Below are 13,379 nucleotides of genomic sequence, written 5' to 3' on the forward strand. Positions count from 1 at the left end.
GTCTCATGGCTCCAGTGTGGATGGAATCCCTGTGCTTTGTTTCCTCAAAGTTTGTTTTGTTTTTTTTTTTTGTTTGTTTGTTTGGTTGGTTGGTTGGTTTTTCAAGACAGCATTTCTCTGAAGCTTTGGGGCCTGTCTCAGAACTAGCTTTTGTAGACCAGGCTGGCCTCAAAATCACAGAGATCTGCCTGCCTCTGCCTCCCGAGTGCTGGAATTAAAGGTGTGCACCACCACCGCCCGGCCTGGTCCCTCGAAGTTTTAGGTGTATTGAGTGGAGATGCGATATACTGGATGCAAACGAGGGTAGCTCGTAAGTTGTTTTTACGGATTCTTACTTTTTTGCCAGCTGTATGGTTCACTGTAGATAGCAACAGCAGTACGGATGATGACCTTTCCAGACTGTTTTCAGCCTGAGATGAGAGCGTAACCCTCAGTACAGCCTTTCTCCATCAACTGTAGCCAGATCCCTTACGGATCGGTTGACTTCCAGAACTGACGCACTTCCTGTCTCTCTCCACCTATCAGGCCCCAGAGAGTCCTGAAGACTTTAAATTCATGAGAAATTAGCTTCTCCTTGCATATGAATATAGTGCTGTGTATGGTGCAGAGTAAAATTTGATGTCTTATTGCAAGGGTCTCTGAGTTCTTGTCTTTCGGAAGGAAAGAATTTAGCCGTGAGTCGCTAACTGTTTAAGCGGTTTATTTATCAAAGCAAGCATGTCACAGAGAAATTGAAGTGAACTGTCCCGCAGTGGGCAGGCAGCCTGGCGAGCTCCACAGATAGGAATGAGGACTTAAGCCATTTGTGAGACTCCTTTGTCCTGACTCCGCCCCTCTGCAGTCCCTGCCTCCTGCCTGGCAGTCCCTGGACCAGTGCTAGAAGTCATCACATTTCCGCGAAGAAAGCCGGTTTTTCTTAGCGCTGACTGTAAAAGCACACTCATGTGGAGATGCTTTTGTTCTCAAGATCTGTGATGAAGAATGAGAACCACAGTGTCCACCACATTTCTACATTCAGAAGATTAGTTTCTTTGACTTTTGATGTTTAAAATGGGGTTTGGACCACTTCTCATTTTAATGCCCAAATTGTACCTAGGTCTTCCAGAGGCCCGCTTTGGTTTGGGAACACCGGAAAAGAATGCCAAAGCAGAACCCAAAGTGGATGGGGGCTGCAGGTCTCGGAGCTCCTCCAGCATTCCCACCAGTCCAAAGCCCCTCCTGCAGTCCCCCAAGCCCAGCCCCGGAGCCCGGCCTTCCATCCCTCAGAAGCCAAGAACTGCCTCCCGACCTGGTAAGGGCATTAGTGGTCTGGGAGTCAGGCTGGGCCTGGTCTGGCTATAGCCACAGGTGGTCTCAAGAGTAGGTAGAATGTGGTAGACTCATTGGAGGAAAAAAATGAAAATAGGAAGCTGGAAGAGGAAAACACATGAAACCTGCAGGAGCTGAGAACTGGGGAGGGCTAAGAGATGAGACTCCTGTCTGTCAGGAAAGCCAGCCTGGGCATGCTGGCTCATCAGCAGAGGCAGACTTCTAAAATCAGTCTCCAGCGTATTCAAACAATGCACACGGCCAGTTTAAGGACAAAGGCCTAAGAGCAGCAGTTTGTGTGGTTGTACACCATATCCTGTAGCATATCAGAGATAGAGAACAGAATTTTGCAAACTGTGGGCCTGGTTTGAAATAAGGTTTCCTCAGATGGTGCAAGTGTTGTTCAGGCGCATTGCAGATGTGGTCGAGTATGCTAGGTACAGACTAGGCCCTCATGGCTTCCAAGTCCAAGAGACTTAGCCTTCAGCCAGATACAAAGGTGTTTGCCAAGCTAAGGTAGAAGGTCTTACAGAAGAAACTTAAAAATACTAAGAGCGGGCTGGGTTCTGTCTTATTTTCTTATGCAAAAAAAATATATGTCTATATCAAGTCTTGAGAAATAATTGTAAGAATTTTCAAAACATCAGAGTTTGAGAGGACAGATAAACCTCCTCCTATTCTCCATATTGCCCCTGGAGGGTAGGAAAGCAGGGTAGAGAGGCAGCCAGTCCTTTGCCATCTTCATCATCACCCTTGTTATTGTCTTTCTCTTTATGCTCTAATTGGCAAGCTGCGGCAGGAGAATAGGTATGAGTTTGCAATTAGCCTGGGATGTACAGTGAGTTCTAGGCCAGCCTGGGCTGCAGGGTGAGACACAGTGAAGACAGACTAAGGAAATGAAAAGCAGAGAGTCGTGAACGGAAGACATGATTTTTTTTCTGATCTCCGTTTCTAGTTTGAAGTAAGCAACTCTGATCTACTTCATGGCTCAGTTGGCCAGTTCCCGATATCAAATGGAAAGCTGGCTAGAGTCCTTTTATTTTTTCACTTTCAGCTGTGCCGTTTATCTCATTGTGTATTTTATATCAAAACTTAGGCTCATAAACTGATAGGTGTTTGATAAAGCTTGAGAATTCAGCAGTATTTTTAAATGTTCCTCTTCAGGACAGTTCTGAGAAACTATGGAGTCACTGTGTCTGGTCATAGCTTTACTTCCGTGGTGGCACAAACAGGAGACCAGAAGTGAGGAAGTAAGACTGAGGAGAGCCTGCGAGTCGGCTGTGTGTCTGTCACGCGTGTGCACACACACGTACACACTCGCTGAGGAAGAAGGCGAAGGGCACAGTTCACTAAGTTCTTTTGATTTTGGTGAAGCAGTGCTGGCTTTCCAATAAGAGCCTACAATCCTAATCCCGACGGTCTTTACACCTTTTAGTCCAGAAGATCATTTAATCTCCTTGTAGGTCCAGAAACCAAAGTCCTTGATGGGTCTAGAAGTCCATGATTTCAAATTACTCCTAGGGCAATGGATTCTATGCTGGTAGCTACATGAACGTGTGTGTGTGTGTGTGTGTGTGTGTGTGTGTGTGTGTGTTGTGACTTAGTAGCTCTGACAACTGATAAAGATATTGTGTTACATATAGTACATGTTTTCAGACATTCAACAACTTTATGTCTGCAGCGGAAGGAACCTATGGTTCACTCCCATGGTTCCTTCCTAGCCTCATTTTCGAGCATTAGTATAGACTGAGATCTGTACGTATGTCAACTTTTTATAATTGTCCTTGCTCTTTTTATTGATTGTTCTTGAATGCTAATTACTTCCTTAGCAGAAATACAGAAGGAACTTTTGACTAGAAACATTCTATGATAGTTTTTCTCTATTTGAGTCATCTGTATGTAAAGGTTTATCTGGCTTATATGCTTGGGACACAGTTTGTAGACCAGTTTGTTTTGTTTCTTTGTGCCTCTGTAGAAGATCCAGACTCTCCATCTGGTCCTAGTTCCCCTAAAGTTGCTCTTCTTCCTCCCATCCTCAAAAAAGTCCCCTCAGACAAGGAGCGTGATGGCCAGAGCAGCCCCCAGCCCAGTCCCAGGACCTTCTCCCAGGAAGGTAAGAACATCTTTCCTCTGGCTCTGTTTACCCCAGAGAGTGTCATTTCAAAAGGAGGGACTTAGTCCCAGACTAAACTAGAAGCCTGGAGTTCTTCAGAATCCTTTGGGTTGACTATGGGAACCAGAGTGGGCCCTTGATTTGGCATTATGCCTGATATTAGGACTTCACCACGAAGAGAAGTCAAAAAATATAGCTGAAAATAAACAAACAAAAGAAATATAGCTGAGCCACCTAACCAAAGACCCACCTTCTCCACAGGAGTGATTTCTGCATACTTCTCAGCTAGCTTACAGCCTATTAGGGCACAATTTTTCTAGATCCCATTATTTCTAAGGAAAGCACCTCTAGTTAGCTTGTCACCATTGCCATGGTTCAAGGGCCATGGTGACATTAATCTTGCCATCTTTGCCATGAATCAGGAGCAGGCCATCTGCCCTGAGGAACCTCGAAGCTGCAGTACTCTTTGTGTCGTGAGTAAATGTTCTGCCTTCTCAGAGTGTGGTCCCCTTGTAGACACTCCCAGGGCGTCTCTGAGCAAATGTGTTCCCTTCAGTTCCCTGAGGTGGGAAAGGTGGTTGCCTGTGATTTTCTTGCTGCCCTTCAGGAACAGACTTGAGCCCCCAAACAGGGGTAAGGCAGGCCAGGGTAACAGTAGCATCTTAGATGTTTCTTTCGTCTCTCCCACTTATTTTAGGTTCTGTTATGTCATTTCTTTATTTTTAGTTTTATTTTGAGGCAGGGCTCTCTTGATGTAGTGACTCGCCTGAAACTCACTATGTAACTTAGACTGGCTTCAGTCTAATTCACGGTAACACTCCTGCCTTTGCCTCCCAAATGCGGGGATTATAAAAGTGAGTCACCATGCCTGGCCTCCCTGATTTCAAATGCACAGCTGGCTTTTGGGTTACGTGTCACACAGGGCTGGTTCTGCACCAAATACGTGATGTAAGAGAGCTCTTAACCCCCACGTGCAGATCCTGGCTGTGCTTTGGGCTGCATTGTTAACGTTATATTTGTTTGGTGAATTCTGTTATTTCCCTGGCTCTGATATCTCCTGTTTTCTCTTCTTGGCAGTAGACGTGGGTAGAAGCTAATCATAGGCACAGCTGCCTATTATCCTTACGTGTTAGTGGTCTAATAAAAACAAATAAACAATACTTTTTTTGCTCTTCTGTCTCTGTTCTGCAACTTTGTTTGTTAGGTGGAAGTTTCTCTCCCCTACTGTTTATAGAGAAAAGAAGGTGGGGATTTGCCTGAATGTGTTAACTACTTTTGTCAAGGAATCCAAAGAGGGGACTGGTATCAATTCTCATTTCACAACGAGGGGATAGATGCTGTACTTGGTGTCCTAACCACAGCTTTAGCATGAGCCAAAGTTCGAGTGACTTCACACTAACAGTGACCTACACTGTTGAAAAACCTTTTATCGTGCTGTTCAAAGCAACCTCAGGCCCCGAGAGCCCCTCACAGCCAGGTTGCCCATCCAGTTCTTCCCCATTGGCACCCTTGCTGTCTTTTCCTCTCAGCTTTTAAGGAAGCTTTGAAAATGCCTGAGAGGATTTTAGTGTAGGCGGGACAGTTGGTGCGGAAGTAGTATTCATCTTGTTAAAAACGATTGAAATGTGGAAGAATTTACACAAAACAGGGTAGGTGGGGGCCAGAGAGTTGAGTTTAGTAAATTTGTGATTAGCATAACTTTTGGAAAATGATACCTGCTTGGAAGCATCCAATCTATAGCCCAAGGGCCACCTGAGTTTGGCTGAGGACAGATATGACTCTAGCCCAACCCAAAATGATAAGCTAACTTCAAGCAGGTGTTTTCAGCAGGTGTTTGTGGGGTTGGGGTTTTAAATTTTGTTTTGTTTTTAGCTAATAGCTGCTAGGTGATCAAAGCTATTGGGAGTAGGAATGTGTCCTGGAGCCTCTGGTGACAACACAGGTCACATAGGACACCACTGGCCAGGTCAGAGCTGCTGTGAAAAGCGAGGAATTCCAAATAAGGGAGCCGTCACTCAAGAACTTGTGGTGCTTCATATGCTTGTCCAGCATGGGCTGATTGAAACTACAGAGGCCGGGGTTGCTTTCCTGCCTAGACCAGAAGGAACTAGCTACACATCACAGTACTCTGCAATGATGGCAGGCGAAAATACACAAGGTCTGGGCACAGCTTTCAGGCATTTGGGGGGTAAGATTTTGACTCTGGCTTCTGAACTAGCTGGTCTTCAATGGGAGTGGAAGACACGGTCGCCACTCATGAGCCCTGCCTTTCTCTTTAGAAGCCGTCCCTATTGTCTTTTCCTGTTGTACGTTATTTATGCTGGTTACTTCATTTCCTTGTTCTCTGCCTCCCTCTGGACTAGCGTGCCCAACTAATTTCTGAAACAGGTAAATGACTGTAATTCTTCCGGATTATTTCATAGTGTGTGTGATTTTTGTTAATCCATCGTGGAATCAAAATTGTAAGGCTGGGGCATTTTTGTTACTAGCTCTCTGGGGCAAGATCAGGACTCACCTCATTTTGCACATTTCCATAATGTTGGCTGTTGAATTCTGTAGACAACTGTGGACCTGCCCAGGACTAATATGCTTAAGTTCTTTGAATCCTAACTCGGGGTGGATAAGCTGATATTTAAGTTTTAATATAAGTAATTTTAACATGGATGTCGACACATTGATGTATTTGCTACTATAAAGGGTAAAACGGATCCCTTTTCCTTAGTAGTGCAAAGAGGAGATTATTTCAAAAGACATTCAGATCATGACAGTGGCAAGCCTTCCAGTAGAGGGAAAAGATCTTCAAAACCCTACTCCACCATTGCGGAAGAGGAAGTGAATGCACCTGGGTACAGGAAGTCACAGCCAACAAATGGTTAGAGCCTTCGGTTTTCATCCCTCGCTGACCTGAAGCTGATGAACTGGCACTAACAAACGAGCTTTAATTGAGTAGCTGCAGTTGGGGGCTGGGTCAGAGACTTCATAGAACTGAATTCGTATTCTACCCGGCAACAGGATGGTCCCTGCATGGGGAGGTGGGAGGATATTAAGTCAAAATCCAAAACTAGACAATGAGGAGCTTCAAGTTACCTTAGAGGTTTGTCTATTCAAATTTTAGTGAGCATAAAAGTTAATTTTCATATTGGGGTCATAGCTCTCATTCTCTTCCTTTCTACATTTTTTCCCATCAAGTTTCCACGAGTTAAGCAGTAGAGAATATTTGTCCACAGAACATTGATCTAAGGTGGAACCCAAACACTGTGTTAGGGAAAGATCAACAAGAAGCCCCCAGCAACATGCAGACCTTGAATTACATACATGACTTTTCAGGGAAATTTTTCCATCTTGAGAGGCAGTTCATTGTATTGGCTAGCACTTGCTCTTTCTGCTCTGTCTTCCATTAGATTGTGTGGCAAATTCTCCTCAGGTGAGAGCAGTTTCGGGGGACAACTAAGGGGAGATATCAGTCAGGTGGTGCCCTCTAGAGGGTTAGAGCCTGCACTGCTGGCATAGGGAAGATGTCTTCCCATGATTGCAGTGCAAGGAAAACAGCATAGCAGAGGACAAAGAATGTTCCTAGCTCAGCTACTACAGGAGATCTCCTGAAAGGACGCCTGCCCTTGGAGAGAATGAAGTGCGTTGCTTCCACAAAGCTTTATCAGAGGTTAACATGTGAGGGTATTTAGATGTCCGGGATCAGGCATGAGGTCCATATTTTAATGTAGTGAACACGATGACCTTCATTTTTCTCTGAGCATTCCAGAATCCAAGTTGATGAGAGTGACCTTATGACAGGGAAAGCCTATACTTAGAGAACTTGCTTGGGAACAGATGCAAGTCTCACAAAGTCCCTACCAATTCACCAGCAAGAACATCCAGTGCTATGAGAGGCTCCTATGGCTCTTTCCTGTTGCTCTGGAATTAACTAGCTGGATCATAGGTGGAGTTAAGGGATGGCCCACCGCACAAAGCAGGGGTAATAAGTCATGTAAGGATAGAACATTTCATTCTCTTTGGACCAAGTAGCATCTGTCCTGGAGAAAATGAATAGAATTGGTCCTTTGCTTTTAGTGGATGTGGTGGGCGGATATGGTACTCAGGATGGAATGTAGGGCCTTACAACTGCTTAAGAGCTAGCTGTGCTGCTCAGCTGCCTTCCACATGTGTACTTTATGCTCAGCTAATTCCCTTTCTAAAAGATGTAGTCTGATGTTAGTAAAACAGAAACAACTCTTAATTTCATTCATAGGAAAGTCACATCCATGAGTAGCTGCAACATGTGTGAAGAGCCAAAGAGTTATTTTTCTGAGACTTAATAAGACAACAAATCTACTATGTCTTTCATTGAGTACAGTTGAGATTACATGGATGTTTCTAGATCCTGGAAATTTGCATTTTCAACTCTTAGAGCCACTGCTGTACATCTCTCACTAACAAGGCACGCGGGGTGCAGAAATAAGACCCACTAAAAGCGCTTACAGGGCACTCAAAATGCCCCTCCCCTAGGCACATCCGTCTGCCAATAAGACATTGCGTTAAAGGGGATGGTGGCAGGGATAGGCCAACTCCCAACAGTGAGAGGAAGCCCTGTGTGGATCTCTGACATTCCTGCAACCTCGGGAGTTACCATTCTCCTTGTCATGGGTTGGGTCAAATTTTGGTAGGATTAGACGGGACCATCTTGTATTAGCTCTTCTACCTTGATTTCTTGAAATCGGGGAAACCCCAAAATTTTCACAGGTGCTTCAATTAAAGTCATTGACGTCTAATATGTTTGTTTTGTTAGTGCCTATTCTTCTCACGTTGCCTTCACCTTTGAGAACTACGTAGCCTCTGCTTTTCGAATAGTTTCTGCTTAGTTTGTTTTTAATGCGTTACCAAAGCAATCGACAGAAACGTGATGTGTACTCTCAAGTCTTAAGAACAATCTTGTGATACTGATCCAGCTTCTCAATTTCCCACGCCTTGTACTCATGAAACAAATGGCAGCTGTTGTTCTCAAAGCGTGCTGCGTATTTGATCATGGTTGACCTGGTTTAATGGTGTGGCTGTTTAGAGACTGAGTTCATGTCCTCTCCTCTCTGAGTGTAAGATGTGATATTTTTATTAGCAAATATCCTATTTTCTTGAAGAAAATAGCTGCGTTTGTGTGGCTTCATTTGTGTCGCAGAGCTTTCTATCCGTGCCATCTGACTCTGGGAGTCCCTTTCTTATCCCTCGGTGCTTCCTTCGTCCAGCGTGAAGCCGTGGACACGTGCCTGGTCTCACAGTCTGTGAAACTAGTGCTCGGCTCAACTTCCTTCCCCCGGATCCAGATCCAGGTTCCACTTCCTGTGTGAGAATAGTACACCTCCTATCCCAGCCCTTGGCAGGTAGATGCAGGAGGGTCTAGAGATCAAGGTCATCCTCAGCTACAGGGAGAGTTGAGAGTAACTTAAAACTCTGTCTCAAAACAACAAACACAGTTCTTCAGGAAAAATTTAGCAGTTGCTTGAGATTTTCCCACTATGCTGGAAAGAAATTTTAAAAGCGGGGCCAGCTACAGATTATTATGTTAAGAAAATGCCCTGTTTTCTCTTGGTAGATGTATATCTGCCTGGAGTTTACAGTGGGGAGATCATTTCCAACTTGCATCTGAATCTCTAATCCCATGTCTGTATGTGTATTTCGAAGGGTTGGAAATTTGCATATATACATATGCAAAGTTGGATCTTTGTGTTTAGGGCTCTCTGCAACATTTATTTCCACCTCAAACAAGTTGTAAATATGCAAGCCAGTGTTTCCACTTAATAAGTTAATGTTCAGTCCATATCTTTTATTCATCAATAGCACATGGGTTGATAATAAATACGTGTATAGATAGATAGACTCGTCCACCAGGGCACCTTGGCATTCTTAACCATATTACATTGGAGAAGTTTAATCAAACAGTGTGTTTTGTCTTGTTTTTTTTTTCTTTTTACCTTGTTTTAAATCAAGGTGTAGGAATAAGTTTGGGTAATTAGTAAAGTCTAAATTTTATAATATTTTTTAAAAATTAATTTTGGACTTTTAAGTTTCAAGCAGACATAACTCTATTTAGACACTCCTTTAATGGAAGCCTGACAAAATCCAGTTCTATATAATTGTAATTAGCATCTTAATTGCATGCAATCAAATAGATGTTCCCTAAGGGCTGGAAATTGACACAATAAAGATCTCTCTTTCTACAAAGCTGTTTGCATCAAGAATCAGGACTAAGTAGGCTAGAAGACCAGTTGAGTGCTGAGCTTGGTTCAAGTATTAGGTGAGGTTCTTCCTGCCTGTTCCCAACAGTAAGGATATCCCAGCTGCCCTAGGGTCCTTAGCACATGCTAAATTAATTAATGGAGGTGAATGTGTTTAGATGAACTTTACTCCAGGGGTCCTCAGGATCAAACCCAAGGCCTCACACAAGCTCCACCCCTCTTGTAGAATGATTTGTTGACGTCTGAAATTGGGATATTTCCCTCTTATTCACCGCATTGGTTAAATGGTAGTTCTTACTTTTATGGCACAATCTGACCGTGCTATCCACTAGAAAGGAGCAGATTGATTAACTTGGTGATGTTTGCTCTTCCCTCCTCCCTGCCACCCCATTTTGCTTCCCCCACAGTTCCCTAACCTGGAGGACTCAAAAACTCAGTAGCAGCTTGGAAGGTCAGCGCCTTTGCTGTAGATGAAAACACAGGCTGCCTTTTCCAAGAAGATGCCCATATTGTGTCCCTCTAAATTTCACTCATGGTTGCTGTTGTGGTCCTGGTCCATAAGGTTACTTCTGCGTTTACCTGCGACCAAAACTCTTAATTACACGAGTGTCTCCATATTTAGAGAGTACTTTTGTGTCATCTTATATAAGGTGGATTTGGCCTGAGTTCCCAGGAAGCTAAAGTATCTGGAAGGATGAAAAGTTTGATTATTCGCTGAATCTAGGGTCTCAGATGTTTTCTCTGAAGAGAGATGAGCATGACCCCCTCCCGCACCCTGTTTATCTTCCCTTGAATCTCCCATCACAGTATTAGACATTTCTTCCCATTTGTCTGTTTGTGAAGAAACGAGGTTTTGTTTTAATTAGAATGCAGAAGTTCTAGGAGACAGCTCAAGTCCCCTTTACTTTTGTGGTTGGATTTCTTGTCAGATATTCTTGCGATGGTATTGGAAGTATTCTCTGCCCCCTTGTCTTAGCACACACTCAGACTGTAAGCTTAAAGAACTCTGTAGATGTCAGCATCAAGTTGGTTTTGTGACGAAGGGCAACATATTTAGGGACATTTATTTATTTTTTTTCCCCTCCAAACCTGACTTATCAACAGCTTTCAAAGGACCAATCACACAAGTAAAAATTTTTTATCCCAATAAAAGCTTTTAAAAGCAATTGTATCTGTTCCTTATATCCCCAACTCCCTCTGAGAATTTGCCCTAAACCACTGGTGAAAAGAAGTCAGAAGTTTAAGGGACTGGAGAAATGGCTCAGTACAGTTAGTACTGTAGATGGCAAGAGTTTGCTTCTTGCACCCATTATCAGGTGACTAAACCCAGCTGAGAAAGTCAGCCTCTGTGAGTACCTGCACACACACACACACATACACATGCACACACACATCACATCAATACTTTATAATTCAATTACTTGATTTTATAATGAGATTGAAAAGGCTGTCTGTGGGTCTCCGCCCTTCAGGATTTAGTGTAATTTTAATTTGATGTCTTTCCCAGAACTGAAGACTGTGTTCCTGGTTGGGTCTTGCTTTTTTTTTTTTTTTTTAGCAGCTTTCCAAGTGGCATGGGTTTGGTGTTTTTAGCTCAGATGGCATCTCTTCAGTAAGCATGGGAGTAATGTTTAATAGCTTTATTAAATATCCCTGGAGTTTAGCCTCTGAACTGAATCTTTCCCAGGTGTGGTGGCAGAGGAACCAGGATGTAGAGAGAAAGAACACAGGTTTTAAAGAGAAAACTAGACAAAACCTACCTGTGTGATTAGGAAGAACACGGGCGCATGACCAAAGCCCAGGTCCAGCTGTCCTGTGACCCCTTCCAGTTCCGTATCGCCAGTCCGAACAGACAACAGGAGCGGGTGCTTTGCCTGCAGGGTTGAATCTGTCACAGGCATTATTTAATTCCTTGTCACAGATTTTATCTATAGGGAGTGAGGCATAGGCGTTCTGAAGCACGGGGCGACAGGTCTATCTGCGTCCCTCCCCCGCTGATTGGAACCCAGTCCAGCCAGCACCTCTGCAGGTCCCTGTGTGTCCTGTCCTCTGTGCCGTGTATGGGGCAGTCTTGGCTGTGGAGGTCGCGTGGAGGTCATCTGGCTCACAGCAGCCTCAGTGACTCCTGACGGCTTCTCCCGCTTGCCTACCATCTCCACCTCTGGTTCTCCTTCACATCTATGCCGGGTTCGCCCTAGCATAGACTGGTCTTGCGCCTGCGTGTTTGCTTGTGTCCACTTGCTTGTGGTTTCTTTGGTGTGTCCTTGACTTCTGTCCAGAGTCTCTAAATCAATAGCTGGTTTGTTTCTGAAAAAGTCCATCATGACTGCCCCTCCCTCCACTTCTCAGGGTCCCTCACCCTACTGTTGGCCAGGTCCTGTTATTGCTCTGTCAATAAATTGTCCCTCTTCCTTACCTTCTGATTTCAGTTTCAAGGAGAAGCTGGGGTCCGCAGGCCCAGGAGTATCAAGAACAAAAGCAGCAGTCCTCCAGCAAAGATGGTCACCAAGGTAGCAAATCCAGTGACTCCGGAGAAGAGGCAGAAAAAGAGTTTATTTTTGTGTAATGGTGCCCACCCCAAGCCTTCCCATGCAGGGTGCTCTCCTCAGCCCTCAGAGAGGAGCCGCGGGCAATGCGTCTTCTCCCTTCTCTGGTGCTTTCTTCTTTCTCTCCTTTCCTTCTTTTTCTAAGAAAAAGATATAAAAAGTCCACTTTTTGGTTCTCAAAGCACATTTTTGGTCTCACTCCATTCTCAGCATTTGTTTTCCAAACATTGTTTCTTATGCCTTCAACAAAAAGCCAGCAATTATTCCACGGGCCCTACTTGAATTTCTCTGAGGCAGCTACACATTGCCCTGCATGGTGTGGTTTTTGGAAGTTAATGAAGTAACTGGACTCCCACCCAAGTAACCATCCAGGAGACCCTGGGGTACTGCAGGGTGTTTTTGTGTCAGATCCACACATGACTCGATATAGCAATTTATTCTTGATGTATGCAATTGCACATTGTAATTATATTAACAGAGCACACTAATAAATAATTTGTATAAATTATATATATTTGATCTCGGGCATTGTTCTTACATTCTTCTGGGGGGAGCACTTCCTCCCCAGTGGAGAATTGTACATTTAAAGCTTGGCTGGTAGCCTTTGCAGACCATCGGCAAGCACAGCGAAGAACAGAGTGTGAGCAGCCCGGACTCATGTATATAGTTGATTGGAATGAGGTCTTATGAATATTCTTGTTTTTGAAGGCCTTTAATTTCTGTCTGCCTATTAGCTTTTAATGTGTGGTTTTTAAGAGAAAGTTTTGGCACCTGTAAAAAAAAAAGATGTCTAAATACTACTCTTTATAAAACATCTCACAAATATTCACTTACATTACAGGCTGAAAATATTTTATTCATATGTATATTTATACCAATAAAATGATTTTCCAAGTGGGATTTTTGCTTCCTCCAGTTCTTTTGTTAGGCCCGGCTTGTGCAGTGAGGCTGCGGCTAGTCTCTAAAATGTAGAATAATCACAGTACACAGATAATCATATCATCTAGAAATCATTACTTTCAACGTAAATATAATTTGATAATTCCATGGTCTGCTCTTGCCATCGGAACACAGATGGAATTTACTAGAAGGTCACAGAATTCTTTGTGTGTTCCGTACCCAGCTCCATGAGTTGAAGGTCATGAGAGGGGTGCTGGCTTGAGTCAGACAGGGCTGGTGTGAGGTCGC

The 13,379-nt window shown here is 43.9% G+C and overlaps 1 protein-coding gene across 10 annotated transcripts in view; it reads left to right on the plus strand.

The window, feature by feature from the left end:
• The window catches only part of Carmil1 (capping protein regulator and myosin 1 linker 1), a 261,760-nt gene extending 248,671 nt beyond the window's left edge, over positions 1–13,089 (plus strand). For 4 of the 10 annotated variants that reach the window (XM_075970037.1, XM_075970039.1, XM_075970044.1 and 1 more), the window contains 4 exons: positions 1,097–1,291; positions 3,284–3,421; positions 6,144–6,293; positions 12,075–12,357. In XM_075970037.1, the coding sequence (XP_075826152.1) occupies positions 1,097–1,291; positions 3,284–3,421; positions 6,144–6,293; positions 12,075–12,211 (620 nt within the window). In that variant the 3' untranslated portion in view covers positions 12,212–12,357. Of the gene's footprint in view, positions 1–1,096; positions 1,292–3,283; positions 3,422–5,784; positions 5,810–6,143; positions 6,294–12,074 lie in introns of all 10 variants that reach the window. The other 6 variants (XM_075970042.1, XM_075970043.1, XR_012910397.1 and 3 more) reach the window with 5 other exon arrangements.
• Positions 13,090–13,379: the final 290 nt, after the last annotated feature.

The sequence above is a fragment of the Microtus pennsylvanicus genome, chromosome 4 (assembly GCF_037038515.1).
Source record: "Microtus pennsylvanicus isolate mMicPen1 chromosome 4, mMicPen1.hap1, whole genome shotgun sequence".
NCBI classification, from domain to species: Eukaryota; Metazoa; Chordata; class Mammalia; order Rodentia; family Cricetidae; genus Microtus; species Microtus pennsylvanicus.